General features: G+C 52.2%; 1 protein-coding gene across 1 annotated transcript in view; it reads right to left on the minus strand.

Annotated features, from left to right (window-relative positions):
• Positions 1 to 2,877: 2,877 nt before the first annotated feature.
• The window catches only part of Fam83f (family with sequence similarity 83, member F), a 30,360-nt gene continuing 8,451 nt past the window's right edge, over positions 2,878 to 24,786 (minus strand). Inside the window, exons 3-6 of the mRNA XM_013024784.1 lie at positions 10,862 to 11,029; positions 10,283 to 10,404; positions 8,541 to 9,235; positions 2,878 to 3,074 (exon numbers count right to left, since the gene is read on the minus strand). Of these exons, the coding sequence (XP_012880238.1) occupies positions 3,025 to 3,074; positions 8,541 to 9,235; positions 10,283 to 10,404; positions 10,862 to 11,029 (1,035 nt within the window). The 3' untranslated portion in view covers positions 2,878 to 3,024. The remainder of the gene's footprint in view (positions 3,075 to 8,540; positions 9,236 to 10,282; positions 10,405 to 10,861; positions 11,030 to 24,786) is intronic.

Below are 24,786 nucleotides of genomic sequence, written 5' to 3' on the forward strand. Positions count from 1 at the left end.
GTGGGCAGAGCCCTGGGACAGAGGCGGGGGCTGTGAGGGTCTGTGGGCAGAGCCCTGGGACAGAGGCGGGGGCTGTGAGGGTCTGTGGGCAGAGCACTGGGACAGAGGCGGGAGGCAGGGCTGTGGGAGGCCTGTGGGCAGAGCTCGCCGCTCTTTTGCCTAGGGATGCTCTCAGGTGTGCCCCTGCCACCCTCAGGCGACACCACGGTGCTCAAAGTCTCGGTTGGACCCTGTTTTGTTGCAAAGCTCGGTGTTGCAATCTGTGACAGCTGCTGGGCCCGAGGGTGTCCCCTGCCAGGCGACAAACCACATCCACAGCGCCTGACAGGCTCATCCCCCTTGCTGGCATCTACTGAGAGTCCATCACCAGCCAGCTTGCCAGACCCTACCCTTGGCCCAGTGCGAGTTGGGGCTCTCTTGCTGTCAGCCTTTGATCCATTGCTGGGTGCTTTCTGTGGAGGATGTGGCTGAAGGGAAGGGACCAGCTTGGGAGGCCTCCTGGGCTGGGGGGGGAGGGGGGCGGAGTGGAAGGAGGCCTGTGTGCGCATGCACATACACACACCTGTTCTGGGCTGAACATGGCAGTGAGGAGCTCAGCGAGGCCTAGCTGTGCCCTGGAAAGTGTCATCTCAGGCAGGCCAGCCACTGTCTCTGGGCCTAAGAGCCCTGGAGAGCTTCACAGGGAAGGCAGGTGCTGGGCCCTGGCCTGAGGGTGTCCCCTCCCCCACGGGCGTTTTGGCTGTCACATCTGGAGGGTTGCTGCTGGCACCCAGGAGGCCAGGATTTCTGACAACGTCCTGTGATGGTAGAACCCCTCTCCCAAGAGGATTATCCGGTGTTGGCCCCCAGTGCTGACGGCCTGGGGTGCAGACTGAGACATGATGTGGGATTTGGGGGGGGAGAGCCACGGAGATAAGGCATCCACCAGGGTTCACCATACAACTCTGGGGACTTTGTAAAGGGCTCTTTCCTGAGCCATTCTTAGTTTGAAAGCTGCATCTAGCAGGATGACAGGCTCAGAGCAGGTGCTCGCTGAAATACGTCTCAGTGCATCTGCCCACGCCTGGCCAGTTTCCTCTGTGTTTCTGGGCCTTCCTTTTGGCCTAGCCTTTCTATGAATTCTGCACCCGCACAGGGTGTGGCTATCAGCAGAAGCCACTCCTCCTAGGATCCAGGTAGAACTCACCCTACCTGGAGGGCAGACAGCTGACACCAGTCTGGGGAGAGTCCTCTGGCCTGCAGGGACAGCCTCAGGCTGGGCTCCCTGCGTGTCCTGCCCTCCTGGGAGCAGAAACCCAGGTGGCAGCAGCACCAGAGCATCAGCACTGGGTGGTCGGCCTTGCCCAGCACGATTGGTAACCCAGCACGATTGGTAACCCAGCCCGGACAGCCTCCAGAGTGAGCCGGGTTGGAGTGCAAAATGGCAGCCTGGAGCTCCCTAGTGAGCAGGGATGGTGAAGCCAGGGCCTGGCACTGCGAATGCCCTTTCACCCCGTCCCTCTCGTATGGCCTCGTGGGGCCAAGGGCCCCCAGGGTGGCACCCAGTGGGGCAGGCCAGACGCACCCTTGGGATGAGATGGATCTGAGCCCCTCGCATGTGTGTGTGTACTGGCACTTAACACGGAGAAGCCAGGAGGCACAGGCAGGGACGGGGGCGGGGGGAAGGGGTCCCCCTTACCCCCTTCCAGGAGATGAAGAAACGGAGGCCGAAGGGGGCACAGGGGCCCGTCTTGCAGGCTGGCACTCTGCCCAGTGCATGGAGTGGCCTTCTCTCTGGCATACGGTTCCCCCTTCCCTCCTACAGAAAAGGAGGACCCTTTTCTTGGCATGGGCGGGGGGTGGGGGAGAGCTGAGGCAGAAAGGGGCAGGGGTTAAGGCCTCGGAACATGCAGATGGAGTCTGCTCCCTTTGCTAAGCCACACGGAGGGCGAGTTCTTCCCATCACTGCAGGGAAGGCGTCCTCTATCTTCAAGGTGAACACTTTGAGCTGGGGTGTAACTGCCTGCACCCCAGCCCAGTCGCCTTCCTCCCCTCCCCCCAGAACAAGCCACACTGCCAGGCTCGGGTGCAAAGGAAGCACTTCCCAGAAGTGTTTAATCCTCACAGGGGCTCAGGGAGGGGTGTGGGGTCCCTTCTCCCCCCCGCCCCCCTCCACTGGAAGCTAACCAATGGCTGACAGGACATCCTCCCTCCCCTCCCACCTGCTGCCTTGCCAACAGCGGTGTCCCCCCCTCCCCAGCCCCGGAGGCTAGGGTCGCTTGAGAAGCCCTGGCTAGGGAGGGGAGCCCAGGGTCTCACACACCCCGAACCAAACCGGGCTTTACACCAAGGCACATTGAGGGGAGGAGCAGGCTCAGGGAAAGGCACCCTGAAATCCCTGAGGCCTGCAGCAGGCCCCTGCCAAGGAGGCCCGGGATTCTCAGGCTAGCCCGCTGGTGGGGGGGGGGGGAACGGGAGGGGCGGTTTGTAGGGAAGGGAAGGGAAACGGCTCAGGAGGCTGGGGCATCTTCCCCCATACCCCAGTCTGGTGCAGGAGCCCGAAGGGACTGGGCAGGAAGACCAAAGCAGCCCTGTCTTCCACATGGAATTCTGGGAACAGAGCAAGACTGAACCTTGAACTTCCTGCCTCCGAGTCTCATCCCCTCCCCAACCCATCCTCTCAGGGGGACCAGAAAGCACCAGAAGCCCAAGGAAGAAGCCAGACAGCCGGAGCTGCCCTGGAGACTGTTGGTGAAGGCATAAGGACGTGGGAACCTGCGGGGCAGGGCGGGGCAGAAAGGATGGCGGACCCTGCGGAAACTTCCACTTCATGTAAACAAAGTGGCAGTGACCTTGCTGGCCTCTTCAGTCTGGCAGTTGGGCGAAGGTGATGCAGGTCTTGAAGCGCTGGGAATCCTCCCATCTGGGATTCCGCCCTGAGGTCAGGATAGAGGCTGAAGGATGGAGGCCCGCGGGTGGGGGTCTGATGTGCAAACAGGTGCTCTCTGGGCAGGGCAGGACAGGTGGGCCCCTGCAGGCCCACGCTCAGGAAACCACGCAGTTGCTGGGCTTAGCGGAACCCGGACTTGTTTTACCTGTGGAGACAGGGACCCAGGCAGGGAAGGACGTTACGCGAGCAGCGCGGCAGCCCCTGTCCTGGGTGCTGTCTATGCCTGCCTTTGCGAGGGGGGGGCTGGGGTTTCTGTCACCCTCCTACTCTGTTGATAGAGGAACCAGGTACTCTGAGCACCCACAGCAGACTCAGTAGGCTCCCCAGGGACTGGGACATTAAGCTGTCATCTCTGGCCACAGAGGGGCAGGGTTCTGGAGTCCCTGTGACCAGTGACTTACAAGTCTCGCCTGTCACAGTTCAGTTCAGTTCAGCTCAGCTCAGTTCAGTTCAGCCCAGCCCAGCCCAGCCCAGCCCAGCCCAGCCCAGCCCAGCCCAGCCCGAGATGTTCCGGGGGTTCAGGCAGCCTGCCCTGGCTCGCCCGTGGCTGGGTTGGAAGAGGCAAATGTGTGCCTTGCGCAGCGCGTTGTCCTGCAGCACGGGGTGGCCACGCTGCAGGAAGCTGGATGGATGGAGGAGCCGGGCAGGGGCTGGGGTGGGCGGTCAGGTGGCGGCCTTCTCCTCCCCATCCTGGGCTCTGCATCCACCCTCCTGCCTTGGCCATCCCACGGGGGCTGGCCAGTGCGGTGGCCCACTCCAGCTGGCCTATGTGGGTGGGTAGGGCGGCTACAGTTGGCCCCAGAGGTGTGGGGCAGTTGGAGGCAGAGTCCTCTAGGGAGCCAGGCCAGCATCTCTCCCGGGCAGTGGCTGGGTTATTTCCCCGCAGGGCAAGGGCTGGTTCCCTGGCTCACTCCACCTTCCAGAGCCCTGCAGCTGTGAGCTTGACAAAGACGCCTCTGCCTCCCCTAGCAGAGCTGGGCCTGGGGTGCTGGGTCTGTAGCGGTGTCCCCAAACTGGCCATAGGGCCACTGCCCCGCCCACAGCGTGCACGAATGTCAGCCTCTGCCACATCTGTGCTACGCGGAAGCCACGCCGCAGGACTTCCCTGCAAAGCCCTTGAGTCCCCAGGTTTGGGCAGCAACTGCCTTGGCAGACAGGGGAGAAGGAGACAGGCCCTCTACACACATACATGTGTGCGCACACATATGTGCACACACACACACACACACACACACACCTTGCACAGCGACTGGTTTGATCTGTGGCCTGCTCTGCTAAGCAGCTGTAGAGCGTCTCCCCAGAGGCCTCAGCATGTTTTGGAGGCAGGTAAGCAAAATCCATCTCTAGAGCCAGAATCTGGGCAGGACCAGGGCTTGGGGTGGGGGGTGGGGTGGGGGAGAGGAGGGGGCAAGGGGGGCAGGAGGGCTCCCCAGCTCCTTCCTGAAGAAGGCTGTCCTCACATGACCTGCCACCTCTGTTCTTAGGGCTGGATGTGAACCTGGGGAGATCCTGGAGCTTGGAATTCATCTCCATGCCTCAGACAGGACACAGAAGCTGGCTTAGGTGAAGTTCTTGGTGCTCCATCCGTCGATGCTCATTTATCAGGAACCTACTGTGGGCAGGCACACCAGCACTCTGGCCAACGGGGAAAAAAACCCATGAAGGACACATTTGTTTCTACAGAGTATGTGTGGCATGGGTGTGGGTGGCCCAAAGAAGCCTTAGAAGTCAGGCAGCAAAAGGAGGGGACACTGATGTCTGAGAGCCGGGTGCAGAGTGCAAGGAGAGGTCAGTGAATGCAGGGGTGTAGAAGGAGGGGTTAGGGCATGATGCCCTGTGGCTGGGACATGTGAACCCCATGCAAGGCTGTGACAAGAATAGCCCCACTGCCTATGGCTTGCAGGGCTTCCTGTTCCTTTTATCTGGAAGAGTCACCCCTGATTTCCACATTGCCCCTCCTCCCCAAGGCTTTGCTTGAATTCTCCCTGACCCGAGGCCTTCGACCTAAGGTCTCCCCTCACCGCCCACCTCCACAGGAGGGTCATTCCCCCTGCCCACCCAGCCCCTGCCAACCTCCTGGGGCGGGGTACCGTGCATTGTGTCCTTGGCTGCCTTAGCGCAGGGCCCCACACAGGGCCCACATTTCACAGACACAGACTTAGCGGATTCAGTGAATGAGCAGGTGCTGGCCAGCTCTTTGGGGACTCAGCCCAACACTAACAAGACAACAGCAGCCATCCCTGGTAATGTGTAGGGCCTCACTCACTCAGTGCCCAGTGCCTTCCCGAGCCCCGGCCAGGCAACACAGAAGGGCAGGGATGGTGACACTTGCCAGTGTGAGCAGGCACGGCTGGCTGCCTGGCTCTGGAGTTGAGTGGTTTTGGGCATAGTGCTTCCCCCCCCCCATCACAGTGATGGGAATTAAGTGATCGACTGTGGGTGAAGTACCTGCCCCACACAGCTCAGGCAGCACCCAGATGTTTGTCAGACCCAGAATGGAGGCTCAGGGTTCTTAGGCAGTTCTGAGCCAGGGAGTACTTTCCCATCAGTTTATCCTTGACAGGAACCCCAGTTTCCAGATGAGAGACCACAGCCTCTCAGTTCCTTAAGATGACACTGAAAAAACCTGAAGTCCCCCAACCCAGGAACCCAGTGAATTGGTAGGGGTCGGGGGTGTGGGGGCACAGCATGAGATCCACCCACACACGAGTCAGGGGCACCCAAGAGAGTGCTTGAGGCATGGGCACTGAGGGTCACCTCAAGAGAATGCTGGGAAGTCCCCACGTCATTTGCTGGTCCGAGGACTCTCTAGTGGAAAACTACTTGGGAAAATCAGGGCTCTTGCTTAAAATGCAGATTTCTGAGACCACTTCAGCCATACAGTTTCTGTTCAGACATTTGAATAAGGCTGGGTGAATCTCGCCTGGATGGGTGAGCCCAGGTGGCAGGAAAGAGGGAAGGCAGAGGTCACCTAGTGCAGGAGCCAGGTCCAGCAGGGACAGGAGAAAGGGAATGCCTGACTTCTGCCACTAGAGGGGGCTCTGAGCCTTCAACTACCCATTGTTCCCTCACCCCAGCCCCAAAGGAAGTGGTTCCATTTGTGAGCCTCTCCCAGGGGCCACACTTGGGTCTGCAAAAATTTGCATGCTGTTTGACAACTATATATACTTCTTATCAAGCAATTTTGCAGTTGGCTCTTCTCTTTCCCTTTCTCTTTCATCCACCTTGTCATCAACCCCCATTCTTCCTTGAGACAGGACAGAGTCAGGGCAGAGTTACAATCAACTCAAAGGGATGGGGGAACCCCTCTTCGGTTCACCCTTCCTCTTCTGGAAGAAAAGACAGCCCTGGGAAGGGAGGGGTGTGTCTAGGGGGGCAATGTGTCTTAAGCAGAGACCTTGCCATAGAAGCTAAAGCCATCTCCTCCCCCACTACAGCTGCAGGTGAGCGAGGGTCAGTCCCAGCCCCACCCCGGCCCCTCTGTGCTGTTAGGATCTCAGCTCTCTAGTTGTGGGGGCCTGCATCCTACACATGGAAGAAGAAGGCGCTACGAAGGCCTTGGGAAGGGGCTGGAGTCTCATCCTTGTCTTTGGGAAAGAAAGCAGAGGAAGGTCTCCAAAGGGAGTTTGAGTTTCAGGGCAGGGTCTCTGGAACTGTAGGCCCCTGGGCTGGCTGTGTGGATGGGCCCTGTCCTCCCAAGCGGGGAGGAAGAGGGGTTGGCCCTGGGCATCCCCGGGGGCCTCTGCCTGCATGCTGCCCACTTCTGCGGCCAGGTGTGCTGGAGAGGGACTTCTATAGCCACATTGGGTCTGCTTGGCTTCTGGGCAGTTTTCAAATGTTGAGAGACAGGCGGCAGTGGTGGCAGATGACTGGGGCTGTGCAACACACACACTAGTGTCAGCATCGGGGAAGGGACCAGACAATGGGCCTTGCGTTTCCATGGCAACAGCACCTCAGGATAAGGGGCAGAGGGAAGAGAAAGCTTCCACCGCACTTCCAGTCAAGACTTGGGAAATAGCCCCTTTGTGGTTGGGCTCGGCCCTCCCCTTCCCTGCCAGGTGTTCACCATGGCAACCCTCTTTCCAACAAGATGGCATCTGGTGTTGGGGAAGCCCAGGGGAACGGAACAGGGGCCAGCTATCCCTCTTCTGCCAGGATGTGGGCCTGGGCTTGGGCCTGAGTTTGAGGTGGTCCACGACAGCTCTGAGACCACTTACTGCACCTCTCCCAGCTTCTACCTGCCACTTTGGGGCTCAGCAGGGTACAGTGGGGGGAGCAAAGACTATCAGGGCCTTCAGGCAGTGGGGGGGGGTGAGGCAGTCCTGGTGCGCCCTCTGTGCTCATGTCACAGACCCCCCAACCTGCGCTAGGACGCAGATACATTCCTGAGCACAGCTGGGGCGGCAGGTTTGGAAGCAGTGCTGCGAGTCGGTGGAGGGGAGGGTTGTGTCCTTACTCTCCAACCACTCACCATCAAGTCAGAGCCAGGCTCGTGGGATCACACCTGAGTTCTGAGCCAGGGACAAGACCTGAGGCCTCATTGATGCAGAACTATGGAGGGAGAAATCCCAACATGGAAATTCTTCTGGCTCGGGAATGTGGGAGATGAGAAAGGCAGCAACTGCCAACAAAGGTTGGCACCATCAGCCTCCTGGAAAGCTATACCAGAGGTTGCTCCAGAGAGAGGGGTGACGGCCAGGGCCTAGCTGGGTGCTGGTAGCTCATACCTGTAATCCTGGTACTCAGGAGGCTGAGCTCTGAAGATTTCCTGCCAGCCCAGGCAGGAAAGCCTATGAGATTCTTATCACCAATAAACTACCCCAAAAAGCTGGAAGTAGAGCACTCGCTGAAGAGGTAAAGCTCCAGTCTTGAACAAAAAGAACCTCAGGAATAGTGCCTGGTCCCTGAGTTCAAGACCCAAGATTGGGATCAAAAAAAAAAAATCCCAAAGATCCAGGGTCTTGAGAGGATCCCAGAAAGATGGCCAGAAAGACATCTCCACCACCACTGCAACCACCACCACCATGTGCTTTCCAGAGCACAAACCTGGTTGTTAGATGTAGAAAAACCAAGTCTGTTTGGCATACAAACAGGAAGCAGGGTCAGGGCTCACGGGGCACGGGTGAGGGTGGGTGTGCCTGACCAGGTTAGAGCTTGATGGTGGTAACCTGACAAGAAATGAGGTTGGCCACAAAGAGCCGGAGCGGCAGAGCCGGGGCTCAAGTCTCCGTCCTGGGCCTTGATGGGCTGGGCTCCTTTCTTGCCACATTTCCTTCATTTGCTCCAGTTTCGGTGAGGACTGAGCTAAGTGCTTGCTACTAGGAGTGACATGACAGAACTGTGACAGTGACCCTGCTCCAGGGCAAGGCCTGCATCGCTCTCCCCTTGCACAGAAAAAGACAGAAACTCAGAACTGTGCTGACCTGTGCGGACGTGCCGGGGGCCACCAAGTACAAGAAGTCTGGAGCCAGACTGAAAGGTGGGGCTCTCTGACTGCCTGCGCACCCCAGGCCAGCAAGCTGCTGCCTGCCCATGTGAGGTGAAGCTCCTCCTTAGGATATGGGGAGTGGTGGTAGTGGGTGGCCCCAGGGCCCCTGGGGAGCAGGCTCACCTGAGACGTCGGCTCTGGAATCCCCCGCGGGCCTCTTCCCTACCAGAAGCTCGGCATCCGTAAAGGTGTCTGTGGAGAGGGAGCTGGCCATGCTGTGGGGCACTGCTGGCCTCTTGGCCCGTCGGCTGAGGAACTTGCTGCCGAAGCGCTTGCCCTCCTTGGCCGGGGTGGCCTCCCCGTTGGCTGCTTCCCCCTTGCTGTTCTGGGTAAGAATCTCTCGGGATTTTGGCCTCCGGTCTGAGTGCAGGTGAGAGCCCATCTTGGCATCCTTCTGGCTCAGCTCCCTCAAAGGAATGGGCTCCACGGTGGGCAACACCTGCTCCACCGTGACCAGGTCATTCAGGAAGCTCTCCAGGCGCCGGGCTGCCTCGCCACCGCCGTTGCCCTCCTCTTGCCCCACCGGGTTGCCACCAGTCTCCTGCTGTTGCCGGTTCGCCCAGCGCATCATCTCCCCCGGAGGGGGGCGGCTGCCTGCCACCAGGGCGTACTTGGGGTTGATAAGCTTGCGGGCCACGGTGGAGGAGTAGTTAAGGCCAAGTCGGCCTGCGCCTCCTGCCAGGCCCAGCTGCCGGTACAAGTTCACCTCCTCGGAGATGGCGTATAGCTCCCGGAACTCCACATCAAAGGGCTCCACGTTCTGCCCAGTCAGCAGGAGAAGAAGGTTCCTGTCCACGTAGGAGGAACTCCAGGTGAACCTGGGGATGTGGGGACAGAAAAGCCTCTACATGTGCTGAAGCCTCTCCACGGCCCTGCCAGGGGCCTTTTCAACACTCTGCTTCCTGCCTCCACCTGCCCCATCACTGCGGCCGGTTTCCAGCACCTGGCAGAGGAAGGCACCTCCTTCTTCCTGCTCGGCTGCTCTCCTGCCACTGGCCTGACACAGAAAAAGGCAGCAGCAGACACAAGGTGTGAGAAACCAGGCCTGGCTTCACACCAGGTTTCTACCCTTGTGTGTTGTTCAAAAATGGGGTTTATGGAACCCCGGATGCAAAACATCCCAGAGAGATCCCTGAACTTACAGTGTGTGAGGACCGACTTATTTTTACATGTGCTCATGTCTCTTTTCACCTAGATTTTAATTTACGTAGGAGAGAAAGGTTGCACACATACTGTCTCTCATATTCCTGGTAATATTCTTTACATTAAAATTCTAGAGAAGCTAGGCACTGGTGGCTCACGTCTGTAATCCTAGCTACTCAGGAGGCTGAGATCTGAGGATCGCCATTCAAAGCCAGCCTGGGCAGGGAAGGCTGTGAGACTCTGATCTTCAATAAACCACCAGAAAACTGGAAGTAGTGCTGTGGCTCAAGTGGTAGAGTGCTAGCCTTGAGCTGAAGAGCTGAGGGACAGTGCCCAGGCCCACAACCGACAGAAAAATAAATAAATAAAATAAAATTCTAGAGACATCCTTCCTTGCCACATCTGCATATTCCATTCCCAGATCTGCTCCATTCTACTTTTGGCTTGTCCCAACTAAGAACCAGCTTCAAAATGCAACCAGCTGCTGAGGCCCCCAAGACGCAGGCAGTGCTTAATGTGTAGGAAAAGTTGACTCTTTCCGGAATAATCCATTAGCCAGAAAGCTTAAGGGAGGGATGGGTAGAGGGCTCTTTGGCATTGGGCAAATGATGCCTCTTCAAACTCTGGCTGTGGATTGGCCAGTGGAGCTCCTTCCTGAACAGTTGTGACTAAAGAAAGACAGACACGCCTCTTGGAACCTTCTCTGAGCCGTTTCCACTCACCTATAAGATCCAGTGGCTACTTTGTCCCCATCCACCATGAGGAACCTCGATGACAGGGTCCCCTTGATCTTCCCCATGGGCATGTAGAAGCCGACCCCCGTCACCGAGCGGACGCGGATGTTCTGTTGAGAAGCGGGGAAAGGCACTGTGGTTCTGCCGGGGACAAGGCTTCGCTTCAACACAGGACGAGCCTCTTGTACTTAGACCCTGCCTGTGGGCTCTGCTTCATACCGTCCCTGCTTCCCCCAGTTGTACATAAAGAGTGCCATTGGGAGGAGGCAACAATCTCGCTCCGGGTGTGGGTAAGTCTAGGGGTTCCCCAAAGTTCCCCACAGCTCTAACTTAACCCTGACAGTGACCCCAGTGGCTCTGCAGGCTCATTACCCTACTACTGGGCCAAAGCTGCTGCTTCAGCCTCAGCAGCCAGGGGGTAACACTGAACTGGGAAAAAGAGAAGAGATATGAACTTTACCTGAGCCCCTAAGCTGGGCATGTGGGGGGTGGGCAGGAGGAGGAGCCAGAGGAAAGGAGTAGATGGCATCTCCTGACCATGCCCCATCCCCCCATAGTACAGCTTACCCGGATACGGAAGTCAGAGAGCCCCAGGCCCTGACACATCTCCAGGAAGTACTTCACACCGGCCTCATCCAGGATGATGTACACAGGCACCCGACGCCTAAAGGCAGCATCTACAATGTCTTGGAAAATGTCGCTATCGGTGAAGAGGTCCATGACCACAGCAATGACCTGGGCAGGGAAGGGCACTGCTGAGGAATGTCGTGCCTACAGAACCTGCCGAGACACACCTGCCCACACCTGGCGCACCCTGGGGGAACTCCAGCCTTCATGCACCACTCATGGGTTCTCCAGGCCCCGCCTGCCCGCCAAAGCATGCTGCATCAGGGGTTACAGGGAGGGTGCTCTGACCTCCCTGCAGCTGTTCAAAGCCCTGTGCTTCCCCAGTCCAGAGGCAGGAAGCCCTCCAGTTGGCTCGGCTGTGCCTCTGGCCTCAGATGGCTAGCGCTTCCCTCCTATTCCAGATCAAGGACACTGCTCAGAGCCCTTCCCTGGCAAAAGTCAGTCCTGATGATGCACCCGGTGCAGGTCTTTGGCAGGGCAGGGCAGGGCAGGGTAGGGCAGACCTATCTTTCTAACTCAGTTGCTTTCATTCTCAGACAAATTGTAAGAGGCAACCTTAAAAATTATTTTTGTGGGAACCCTTTCCCTCATGCCCGCTTTGCACCTGTGCCCTGTGGCCTGAGCCATTCTCTCCTGCAGTCTCTGCAATCACATATCGGGCTCCAGGAAAGAAATGGATTTACCAATTTAAAACAAAAACAAAAACCCAACTGTTCCAAAGAAAGAAAAAGGCCAAAAGCTTGGGAGGCGAAGTGTTGCAGGTGAAGTGATGACAGCTTCTTAGGAATTCCTCTGGAACAAAGGCTGGAGACAGGGCTTGGGACTGTCTTGATCCTACATGCCTTTCTCAGCCCCTGACCCCAGTATTCCCTGTTTAACCTAAGGCCAATGCCTGTATTTCCCCCACCCCATGGCTAAAGATAACACATGAAAGTTGTCTTCCCATGGCTGTCATGTAATAAATCTCCTTTGTGTGTCCTTTGCTGGCATGGTAGCTAGACCTAAGGCAGGATGCCTTGAGTTTGGGCACGAGTTCTAAACACCAGATTTGAAAACCACCCTGTGCTCTAGCCGTGAGATGCCAAGGAGAGGCCTGGACTCTGGTGAGAGATGTGGTCTCAACCTCGTAACCATCACTTTCTATTTATACTCTATACATTTGCCATGAGGATTGGAGAGAATGTCTGTAGAGCGGCAGCCTCATTGTCAAGGGACTTGGCATGCTCTCACACACAAAAGCAAGACAACCCTAGGGCAAACGCCTAGTTTACCAACTCTGAGCCTGCAGCTTCAGTGTCCCATGCCTCCTGGGCAGGAAAATGGAGCTAATAATAACACCTATCTCAATAGCACCTCACCTGAGTTGAGGACTTAGGAGTACACATATACTTAGAGCAGTGCCTCGCACAAGGTAACCTCCGCAAGCCTCCATCACCAGCATGTTCCAACACCGGGGTTCACCCACATGCTCTACCACTACCACACTGCTCCAGGGCCTCCCTGCCCCCACCCTCATACAATATCACTTTCACTCTCCACAGCTTTTCCAGTGAATCATTAATAAGAGGGTGATAGTTTTGAGCCCTGCAGGCAAAGTGAGAATCTGAAGACAGATAAGCAATGGCTAGTTAACTACAAAATGCCCTGAGTCTCAAGAGGGGCAGGTATTATTTCCAGCCAGGGCAGAATAGGAAAGACCTCACTATAAAGAATGGTATGCCCATGCTGGTGACTCATACCTACAATCCTAGCTAGTCAGGAGGCTGAGATCTAAGGATCAAGGTTAAAAGCCAAACCCAGGCAGGAAAGTCCCCATGAGACTCTTATCTCCAATTAACCACTCAAATACCGGAACTGGAACTGTGGCTCAAAGTGGTAGAGCACAAGCCTTGAGCAAAAGAGCTCAGGGATAGTGCCCAGGCCCAGAGGTCAAGCCTCATGACATAAAAAAAATTAAGAACAGGGTGCCTTAGGGTGCCAAGTCAAGTGAACAGGGAGAAGAACTGAGCAGGGAAGTTGGCTGGGCTGTCTGAAAAGAGGTGAAGGGAACTACAGGAGAGAATGCCTGCTGGAGGAAGCGATGATTTTTTCTATTCTATACACAGGTGTCAGGTGACCTAGCAGGGGCCACTGAAGTAGGCATTTCAGGCAAAACATTTAGCAGTGGCAAAAGCACTGTGATGGTTAATCTTTTTTTTTTTTTTTGGGTCCGGTCATGGGGCTTGAACTCTGGGCCTGGGCGCTGTCCCTCAGCTCTTCAGCTCAAGGCTAGCACTCTACCACTTGAGCCACAGTGCCACTTCCGGCTTTTTTCTTTTGTCTTATGTGGTGCTGAGGAATCAAACCCAGGGCCTCAGGCATGCAAGGCAAGCATTCTACCACTGAGCCACCTTCCCAGCCCCTGTGATGGTTAATCTTATGTATTAACTTGACTGGCCCATGATGTACAGACATTTAGAAAAACATGATTCTGAAAGAATAATGGGAGGTATCTTGGATGAGGTCAACATTTAGATCAACAGGGCTTCCAATAAGGCAGATTACCCTCCATAACATTGGTGGGCTTTGTCCAAAGATCTTCGCAGAACAAAGACTGACTTCTCCTGAGCAAGAAGGAATTCTGCCAGCAGCCTTTGGACTTGGACTGCAACTCTTCCCTGGGTCTCCAGCCTGTAGACTACCCTGGGATTCTGGACTCCCCATCTCCACAATCCCAGGGGCCATATCTTAAATAATCATCTCAAGCAATACGAAATTAGCACATGCATTCTGTCTCTGTCTCTGTCTGTTTGTCTGTCTCTGTCTCTCTGTCTGTCTGTCTCTCTCTCACACACACACACACACACACATCTATTTCCTTGGAGAACCCTCACTAATACAGACACTGTGGATGGGATTGTCATGCACTAGATACTTTCTGTGTATTCCACACTAAAGTATTCATGAATTCATTCATTTACTTTAGGTGAATTTTCCAATCTGATTCTCACAGTTTTCCCTTTGTTATTCCCACTTCATAACTGAGGACACAGGTGCAGAGGTGCGAGGTCATACACCTAGCACACAGCAGAGCAAGAAACCCAGGTCCAGCTGACGGGAGTCCCCACGTCACTGTTTCACAGCAATGGAACTGCTGCTTGATGTGTTTTAAAAACAGTGAATCATTCTTGAAAAAAAAAACACTAAAGGAGACATCTTGTGAGATGACAAAAGGAGATGAAATATACTGACTGAAAAGTAACTATAGACATAATAGAGAGTTAAGAATGGCAAAAAGAATACTAAAATCAATTAATGAATTTGAAAATGCAAATAGTGTGGATAACACACTAAAAAACAAAACAAACAGAAAATTAGGGATAGTGGGGTGGCTCAAGTGGTAGAGTGGCTACGTAGGCAAAAGTGAGGCCCAGAGTTTAAACCCCAGTCCCATCAAGAAAAGTTATTAGAAATGCATCCATTTAAGCATAAATAAAATAAAAACTAAGCTACTGTGCTAAGAATGTAAGGATAATCCAATATCAGAGAACACATCAGTTTCATTTATACCATGAAATCAAAATCATATGTTTTCTTAATAATTTGTGAAGTATTGGACAAAGCTAGATCCCTAATTATGATTAAAATTCTTAGAAAGGACCTTTCTTTTCACATGAAATATTTTATTAATAGAAAAACTTAAAGTGTATTTCCTTTAAATCTCTGGCAAACCAAGGATACATCTCAATATATGTTATTGATCAGTACAGGATTAGATGTCCTTACCAATGCGATTCAACAAGAAAATGAATAAGAGATGTGAGAACAGAAGACAAAACTGCCCATATTTAGAGATAACATTTCATAGAAATCCCTGTAGTGGGGGGGTGGGGTGGGGGAGGCTGGGAAGGGATGTGAAGGGTAAACAAAGGAGGGGGCTGCAATGCTTGATAAGAAATGTACTTATTATCTTGCCCATGTAATTGTAACCCCTCTGTACAGTATGTTCACAAAAAATAAAAATTAAAATAAAAAAAAGAAATCCCTGTAGTAGCAGGAGAAAAGCTATTAGAATAGAAGTATGTGAGATAAAAGTGTGCCAGATAAAAGTAAAACTTCAAAGAATCAATAGCTCTCTTTTCCAATAGTAATCAACTGAAATACTATAAAAAGGGTGCATTCAGCCGGGTGCCAGTGGCTCACACCTGTAATCCTAGCTACTCAGCCTCCTGAGTAGTAATACATGTTTTTAGCCATGTAGTACTTCTAAGTTAAGGCAGAATAAAGAGGCACAAATAGCTACATCAATTTTGAAAACAAAATTCAAAAGGAGACATGCCTCCTACCAGAAAGTTAGGACAGAGCTACAGTACTAACAACCATAGTACTGAGGTAGGAACGGACCACCGGAACAGAACAGTGAAACCACACACACACACACACACACACACACACACACACACACACTTCATGGTAGGGCTAGACTCACAACTCAATGGAGAAAAGATGCTGTTTTGTGGTGCTATTGGTAAATTTGATTCATATAGGGAATATAAAGGTGGATCCCTATCTCACACCATAGAAAAGTGAATTTCAGGTAAGCTGAAATGTAAAAGACAAAACTAATATGGGAAGTGATGAAATGTATAAAAACATTGTCATGACAAAAGGATTTGTTTTGTTTGGGTGCCAGTCCTGGGGCTTAAACTCAGGGCCTAGGCAATGTTCCCAAGCTTTTATGCTCAGGGCTAGTTCTCTATCATTTAAGCTGCAGCTCCACTTTCAACTTTTCACTGGTATATTGGAGAAAAGAGTCTCACCTTTGCCTGGTGCTGATGGCCCACACCTGTAATCCTAGCTATTCAAAAGGCTAAGATCTGAGGATCATGGTTCAAAGCTAGCCTGGGCATGAAAGTCTATGAGACTCTTATCTCCAATTAACTACGAGAAAACTGAAGTGGCCTTGTGGCTCAAAGTAGTAGAGCAATAGCCTTGAGCAAAAAGACTCAAGGACAGAGCCCAGGCCACTCAAGCCCCAGGACCAACAACAACAACAAAAAGTAAAATAAAATGAGTCTCACTTTTCTGACCAGGCTTGCTTTGAACCATAATCCTCAATCTCAGCCTCCTAAGTAGCTAGGATTATAGATGTGAGCCACCAGTGCTGGGCTTAAGAAAGGATTTCTTAAGGTCCCAAAAATCACCAGCCACAAATCAAATCAAATTTAAAAGATGTATTTGAAAAAATGAGGGATCTTCTGTTTAAACAAAGGTAGTATAGACAAAGGTAACAGACAAGTAATGGGATTGCAATCTATGCGACCAGAAGGAGTTGGTAATATACAAAGGATTTCTGTAAATCAGCAAAGAATAGACAGAAAAATAATTAGAAAAGTGGGCAAAAGATCTGAAGAGGCAATTCCCAGGAGAAAGTGTCTGAATGGCTAATAAGCATATGAAGAACAGACTTCAAGCAATACTCAGAAAAATGAGAGAGAACTACCATTTTATAACTACAGATGAACTAAAAATTAGAAAGATGGAAAATCTTCAGTGTTGGTAAGTGGGGAAAGGAGAACTCTCATAACACTGGGAGGAGACTGTTGCCTGGAGCAACAGGCAGAATGTCCTGGATTTTAACATATGCATAGCTATAAGCCAGCAAAACCACTTTTAGCCCTGCACCCAAGAGAGTCTCTTGGATCTTGGCACAGGCCTAGAAGTGGGCGGGAAGAAAGGCATTCCAGCTTTCTTTGGGATAGCAAGGAGCTGGCAACCATTTAGATATCTTTCTCCAGAAGACTGGGTAAGGAAAATGTGAGTCATGAGCTAGGATGTTTTATAGCCGACAGCAGCAATGAGCTGGTTTTGTGTGTAATGATTTGGATAGTACTTTTAAAAATGGATAGTTCAATTGAAAGTGTTAGAAGAGCTACATAGCCTAATACAATTTATGTAAAACAGTCTTTCTTTACTACAATAATCCTGTATCTTTTTCAAGGATATGAATATGCCCATAGATGTAGACTGAACACAACTGTGACTGCCTACGTGTGGACAAAGGACGGGAGGGAAAGGGAAAGAAAAATGATTGGTGCCTGATGGGTTGGCAACTTCAGGGTTCTATGAATGGTGGCACATTCAGTCACACTTGAGTTCTCAAAAAGCCCGACGGGGACAGGGGGTGGGGGTCAGGGGGTAGGGGGGGATGCCAGTGGCTCATGCCTGTCATCCTAGCTACTCTGAGATCTGAGGATGATAGTTCTGAGCCAGCCTGAACAGAAAAGTCCTTGTGAGACTCTTATCTCCAATTAACCACTCAAAAACCAGAAGTGGAACTGTGGCTCAAAGTGGAAGAGTGCTAGCCATTAACAAAAAGGAGCTCAGGGACAGTGCCCAGCCCCCAAGTTTAAGCCCGCCCCCCAAAGCCAAACCAATCACATGAATGAAGCCCCTATTCATGTCCTCCGGATGGATAGGCCCAGTCCAGGGTGGCTATGGGTGGGTTGGGTGGGGGGTGTTGGGCTGGCTCACGAGGGCTTTTGACAGGGTACTACCGAGTTCCAGCTTCATTCCATCAGAAATAGGGTTCCCAGAGTACCAGCTCACTTTCCAACCACAGTTTGAGGCCAAGACCTGCTGTCCTCTCCTCTCCACTCTCTCTCCTACACTGTGGGACTCAAGTTGACTCAAGGACTGCTCTTGGATTTCGCACTGCTAATGTTTATTTTGCAACTGAGAAAATGGAGGAAGCTGATCTCCCCCAGCCCCAAACTTTCTAAGTGTATGAGAGGTGGCAGCCGCCAGGGCCGGCTTGTAGGAGGCTCGGTCTGCACACCCTGGTGAGAGCCAGTCATCTGTGTCACTACCAATTAAACAATGAAATATCTGTAGTAGAAAAAAAAAATCAATTGCTCACTGACTCCTGCAATCTACTTGTGGAGAAGTGATAATTACCCTCCGCTTTGGTCTCTGAGGGCTTGGCTTGACATTCAGCTCTTCAGCATTAGGCCTGGGAAACCAGCCTCCCTGCCCCCCTCCGCTGCGGCACCGAGTGGGTTCACGTGATTCCCCATGTCAACACTAACTTCAAGGCTCCCGGTGTACGGTAGATGCAAGGAAATTGGGTTTTTAAGAAAAGGACTTTACAGGCTCAGTAACCCAGGGCTGCATCAGAAGAGAAAAATCCTGTCCCTCTCCTGGCTGGCACCTCACCCAGCATCGTTCACCTGGTTGTCTATTGATGTGCGACGCTGGGGGAGAGGTTAATTTGAGCTGGCAGTCGTTTTTAGAAGCTGTCGCAGACACGCTGGCAAAGAGGGTCTGATGCTGTAGTACTTCTCCCGGGACGTTTTGTTAACTCATCATCTCGTTTGATAGCCTGCCCAGGTGGTGAGGGCAGAGGAGGGGGAGCCGGGGGGCGGGGGAAGTGTTAGGGAGCCCCAGAATGCCCCTCTATCTGCCATTCAACTTTAATTACACCGCCAGCTTTGCAGATTCTCTTTTGGGATTCCTTAATTGCCATTAAGAGAACAAAGATGGAGACAAGAGATCCACCTTGCCCTGCAGCCCTGGTGAGTTTGGATGACCTAGACTGTGCAGGACTCTGTCAGATGTCCACGCCCAGAGCGGGCTGCTGCTGGGGCATGCCCCCAGCCTGTCTCTCGGGCCCTTCCAAAATCAGATCTTCCCAGACTTGTCAAGAACCTAAGCCCACCAGCTTCTTTCCAGTCAGTCACTGAGTCAGCCCTGCTTGCCCCAGCCCTCTCAGGGTTAGCTTCTTGCTGTTCCCAGGAGTACTGCCATTTTAGCTCAAGATCTTCTCATTTCAGGCTGAACTTGGGAAAAAGCCTCCTGGCTGTCCTTCCTGCTCTGCCTCTGTCCTCTGAATTCATTTTCTAAGCATTAGTTCCTTAAAACAAGTCTGAAACAGTAGGCTCTGCTACCCTAAAGGAGGTCCAAGCCACAGGACCTGGCTTTGAGGGGCCTTATGGCTGGTCCCTTTCTTCCCCTCTAGCTTCATTTCGGGCCATGCCACCTGGGTCCCTCATTTTGGGTCCCACACAATGGCCTCCGGTCACCTTAACACAGGGCTTGTCTACTAGCATAAGTGATTTTTCAGGGCTGCCTAGGGCTTTGTTGTGGAGGCTGCTCTGTCTGGCACAGGATGTTTAGCAGCATCTGTGGTTGGTGCCCACCAGTGCCAGCAGTACCACCCCAAGTGATTGGATAAAAGTCTCCTGTGAGGGTCAAATGGTGCATCCCCCAACCATGTGCACATGAGAGGGAGTTTCAACTCCTTTTGTTCTTATTATCTTCCATTCCCCATGAAACGCCTCCATCCGTGGAGCAGAACTCAGTCCATTCTCCATGTTCATGGGAAGAAATTTCATGTCTACTGCTTTATTTGCAGTCTCACTCTTTTTCTTTCATTAATGGCAAGGCACTGGGGCAAAAGAGAATGAAAGATGTCAAGCAGGATTCCTGGTTAGACTGTTTTGTTGAAAGCAGAGTTGAAGTGCTTCCTCAAGGGTGCAGAGAAGGGGGCTGTGGCTCTGGCAACAGCTCAAAGGTCTGGTGGCTCAGCCTTCATTCTGCCCACTGAAAACCTCAAAGGAGCAGCTAGCCCTGATGGAAGACAGAATAAACCAAGGGGAAAAGTCCAAAGAAACCAGGCCAGGTGACGGTGCAAGCAGTTCACACAGCAACTGTCTCTACAAATCTTTCAGGGGATGGAGGGCCAGGCCTGGAGGTGGAGCTTGGCTGCACCAGCCCCCTGGAAGCTTCTAGGCCTGCCCTCTGCTCGGTGCGATTGTACTTGGCCTCTTACCTTTGAAGACATTGCAGACTCAAGAATCTCAGAGTAAAAAAAAAAAAAAAAGAATCTCAGAGTAGTAAGAACCTCAGAAGGCATTAACCTATTCAGCTAGATCTTGGGAGAGCTGGGACTAAAGCCTCACTTCTGACACCAGTTCTGGGCTTTTCTGTAATCAACAAATTGTTACCCCCAGGTGATAGGGACTTAGAAAGCTACTGGGTCAGATCAAATCTGGCCTAGAGCTCCAGGCTCTGAAGCAAGTACCAGTAAGATCTCAAACTCCACCCCTCCCTTATTCAGCAGAAAAAGCTAAAGACTACAAGCCAAGCCTGTTGACCTGAGGCCCTGTTAACCCAGGAGGTACGCGGTGATAGTCATCTGTCCTCTGGGAGAAAGAGAAAGGATTGGGGGGGGTAGTTTACTGCTGATTATGTACAAGAATGTGAGCCTAGGGCTTGACTGTGCTCCTCCCACACCTATCTGACAAGCCTCCCAGGGCTGTGCTTATATCCCAGGGCTGTTGGAGGTTCAGGTGTGAGCACACCATCAAGTCCCAGCAAAGGCTGGGGAGTTATGAGGGGGGTCATTAAACTTGATTGCTAGCACTCTGGCAATGACCTTTCTTTGTCACAGAGACTGCTATGGGCCCCCATCTGAATTGACCAGTCCTAAGTCCCTCAGGGGAGACAAGAGGCCAAGCAGCTACTATGTAGAAAATAGTCACCTGTCCAGCTTCCAACAGGGTGGGGGAGAGCTGGTTTGTCTGGGGCCAGAGGACAGTCATTCCCTTCCCTTCCTACTGCAGCGAGTCATGCTAGGTCTGCCCAACATCTTTGACTGCAGAATCCCTTCTCTGAGAGTCCCCATGAGGGAGCAAGGGCTATAGGACAGTGGGTTGTATGTAAAAACTCTCAATCACTTAGGGCCCTCAATTCACTTCTGAGGAAGAAATGAGAGGAGTGGCAGTGTGGGGCCACAGCTCCTGGGAGCCAGCCCCGAATAGCTCTGTGGTATACACTCATGCAGAGACATTCTTGGGTCCACAAGGCCTAGGCAATGCTGTACCTAACAGGAAGGTTACAATGTGAATTAAGGGGAAAGGCTGCACAGTTGAGGAGCCTGCAGCAGGCGGTTGGCTGATCAATGCTGAGCATCTACAGGTGCTCACTGAGCTCACACACACAGCTCTAAGAAAATGACTACCTAAGTCTGGCCATGGATGAGGAAAGTTCTCTAGGTACAAAACAAAGATGTTCTTTGAATAACTGATGGGCTTTAAGTTTCTCTTCCATGTAGCCTGAACTAAAAGAGGAGGGAGAGCCCAGCAGGAAGACCCCACAGAATACTGCCTGCCACTGATCTCCACCCCTTTGCTTCTTTCCACCCTTGGACTTGACATATCAATCCCCACAGGTCCAAAAGTGTACTGCAGTAAGGGAAAGAGCAGACTTGGAATCAGACTTTCCACACTGGCTGTGTGGGGACCAGGTAAACCTCTCTGAAGTCCATCTATGAAGATACCACATGGTTCTTCAACTGTGATGATACCTTCAACCTAGGTAAGTGTAGTCTTTCCTCCTGACCCTGTCTGGCACATGCTGAGTCTCATAGTCGGCCTGATAGACAATCACTTTACCTGTCCAAGTGGTTCTCCCTCCCATCACGTAGATCCTACAACATAACCTTAGCATGTCATTTCTCTGCCCATAGCTGATACGGCTCCTGACTACTGATAGAAACAAGTTGTAGGCCCTGAAGAGAGCACTTGAAGACCTTTCATGTACTTTTGTCCCAAAGATGTGTTCTTCCACTTTCCCCATGTTTGTGCTGCCTAAGGTTAGCCTGCTCTCCAAATACACCAGCAGGATGATGCCACAACTTAATGCTTCTCCAGCTCTGGGATTATGGGAATATTCTTTCTGCACTGACAACCTTGCTTTCCCCTTTCCAAAGCATCTCAGGATTATCTGACAGCCCCCTCCCCCAGCACAAACCCTCCCCAGGTACACATCTGCTCAGGCCTATGTTTGTCAAGGCCATGGGTTGGTTGTCTTTCCATCTGCCCACGAGATGGTTGATGGTCCTCACTCCTTTGGTCACCTGCACACAGCAGCTTCCTCCCATAGCAAGAGGATGTAGTTTGGGCTGCCAGGCTGCCCCCACCTGCCCCAGTAGGGCATCTGTTCTTTGTCAGCCGAGGTGTCCCAGCTGTCTGTAGTCACATTCTGCTGTTTTGGGCTCACTAATGAGACATCATTAAACACCAGGCTCCCTGGCTGCATTGGCAGTGGCTGGTGCCCACTTGGGCCCAGCCAGGCCCCATCCTTCTTTAGATCCCTCAGCCTCAGTTCAGGGGCTAGGTTTCTGACCCTTCAGGTCATGTCCTCCTCCTGGGGTTCCCATCCTTCGGATCTGATCCTGTGAGGTAATCCTCAAGCTGAGACAGAGGTTGAAATGAAAAGGGACAGCCAGAGGAGACCAGCCTGATGGCAGAGAAAGAGGACAGATGTATGCACATGCACAAGGTCAGCTCACTCAGCCGTGAAGAAGCATACGTGACCCACCAGGGAGTAAGCATAGTAATTCTTTTTAAGATCGGAGGCCAGCTTTTCCCTGCCCCACGGCATGCTTCTGGGATGACTTCCCCTGCACTAAGTTGGTGTTAATTAGTGAAAATTATCTAATGCAAGCTCATTTTAACATTAGCTTAAAGCCAAACATAATTAGGAAGATAAATCAGCTGCTAAAAAAAAATCCAATAAAGATACACAAACGAGTTTTAGGATCCTTGGCTGGTTGGGGTTATGGCCTTGAGCTCTCGGCTCTGTGGAAGAGCTAGGCAGGGATCAAGACGTCTTGCAGAAGAAATGTCTCCCACTTGATCCATAAGGGCAGGGCAACTGGAGGTGACAGCTTGTCATCTCCGGGGGTAATGCCACCAAGGCCTGCTGATGGGCTCTGGGAAGGCTTCCCCAGAGAGGCAAGGTGAGAGGGCAGGGAGGGGTCTGGTAGGGGAAGGTAGCTGGGAGCCATTTGTGTGCAAAGAATAGGATGAGTCCACATGCCCCAGGTTTGTATATAGCCCTACCCTTTTGCCTGCTCTGGCAAAAATTGGCTGATTAGATTGTCAATTCCCTGGAACTCTATACTTGTGCCCAAGTCTGGGAATCAGACTCATCTTGGCTCCTATCCAGCTCTAATATTTACCGACATTATGACCTTATTTATCCTCTCTGACCTTCAGTTCCCTCATCTGTAACATAGAAAGCTGTTGGGTTGTCATTATGTTTAAATAAAATTGGCTAGTAGGGCTGGAGATGGCGCTCAGTGCTAGAAACCCTGTCTTGTCTCGCATGTGCAGGGGCCTGAGTTGGATCCCCACTATCACAATAAACAAACAAGCCCTCCAATGAACGAAAAATAAAAGGTACAGCACTTCAATGCCCAATAAATAATAGCTAGCACCACTATACTGAAATTCATTTTCTTTCTCTCTGATCCATTAGTCTTAGGGTAGAATTCCTGTTTTATTCATCTGTACCTGGCACACAGTAGGTCCTCAGTAAAATAAGCTGAGTGAGTACTGAAATGGGGGATCTTCTAGGCAGTTTGGAAACTCTCTTGGGAGGAGTTAAGGACACTCACAATCTGTCCTTGAAAAATTCCCAGATGGAAAAGTCCTGGTCCATGCTTCTGCTCCTCCACTCCTGACTCACTCACTGATGAAAAAAAAAAAAAAAAAGAAGCAAAAACCCCACTAATCCAGAGCTTCCCACACACCCCACCAGAACCTCCAAAGCCAGGCAGAATGACCAGTGTACACGCTGTGCTGGGGATGGGTGTACAGGTCATTAGAGAGCTGGGGCCAGAGACTCATCATTACAAAAGCCATTGGCTCTTGGCCAGGTCTAAGATCCTGAGACCATTAGCGGGCCCACAGACCCACAGCCATCAGAGAAGAAAAAGGAAAGCTGGAGAAAGTTCCAGTGGCACATGGTGGTAGTGGTAGGGGAGACCTGGGCTTGGGCAGGGATGGCTCTGGTGATCGGCAGAGGAAAACAGTGCTAGAAAGGAGGCAGGTGATAGCTAGGGCCCGGCCTTGCATGTTTGTTTTTTGCCCTGCTTCCTCCGTCCCAGCTCTGCTGATGCTGGCCCCAGAACAGGTTCCACTTTGTACACTCCACTCCAAGGGCAGGCACTGGAGCTGGCAGCCAGCCACGGTGAGCCAGCATCCCAGAGCTGAGAGCATGGAGGGGTGGGGGTGGGGGTAGGGCTGGGACTCCCCAAAAGATCTCCTCTACCAGTCAGGGAAGAGGCACAAACCCCGGGGTACCAGAAAGTGGCTACTGAAGAGGACAAAACAGGTTTTCCCAGAGCTTCCCACACTCTGTGTCCCCGTGTAACCTCCCCAGTACTGCTGGGCAGGAAGAACCCTCTGTCCCTCACTCCACCCAAGTCAGACCAGAGAACAGTCGCATAGTTGTCTGACTCCAGAACTAGTCTGTGAGATAACCAGGGCCTGGTTGGGAAAAATATATTTGGCGATAAATATATTTTGAGTGTTTCTGGAAGTTTTTGAGGAAAGAGTTGGTTTCAAAGGCCAATTCTCAAGGGTAACCTGTGCTTTGCTGACACCTGGGTAGGATCTCAGTTCGCCAGCAGTTTAGGAGCTCTGTAATGTCATACTTTTCCTGAGACTCGGAGAAAATACTGCATCCCTCCTAAGATGCGGAACTGCAGTAGCCAAAGGAAGCAAACACACACAACACCTGTTTGTTTTCTCAATGGTGGAAAAATCCCTTTCTGTGCATATATCGCTCACCTTTTCCAAGGTTTTCTCAGAGCCTTGCATTGGATTCTCAGCACAACCTTGTAAACACAAACAAGACAGCAAAAATGATCCCCATTTAAGAGATGCAGAAATAGAGGCCCAGCAAAATCAAATGATTTGTTCAAGACTGCCCAGTGAGCAAGGAAAACAGCTGGCCGGTACAGGAGTGAGGACTCCCTGGCTCCCAGCTACCGGCCCTAGACTCCTTCCTCTGGCCGTGGCCTCAGTCTTGTGAGA

Source organism: Dipodomys ordii, unplaced genomic scaffold (genome assembly GCF_000151885.1).
Source record: "Dipodomys ordii isolate 6190 unplaced genomic scaffold, Dord_2.0 Scaffold79, whole genome shotgun sequence".
Classification (NCBI taxonomy): Eukaryota; Metazoa; Chordata; class Mammalia; order Rodentia; family Heteromyidae; genus Dipodomys; species Dipodomys ordii.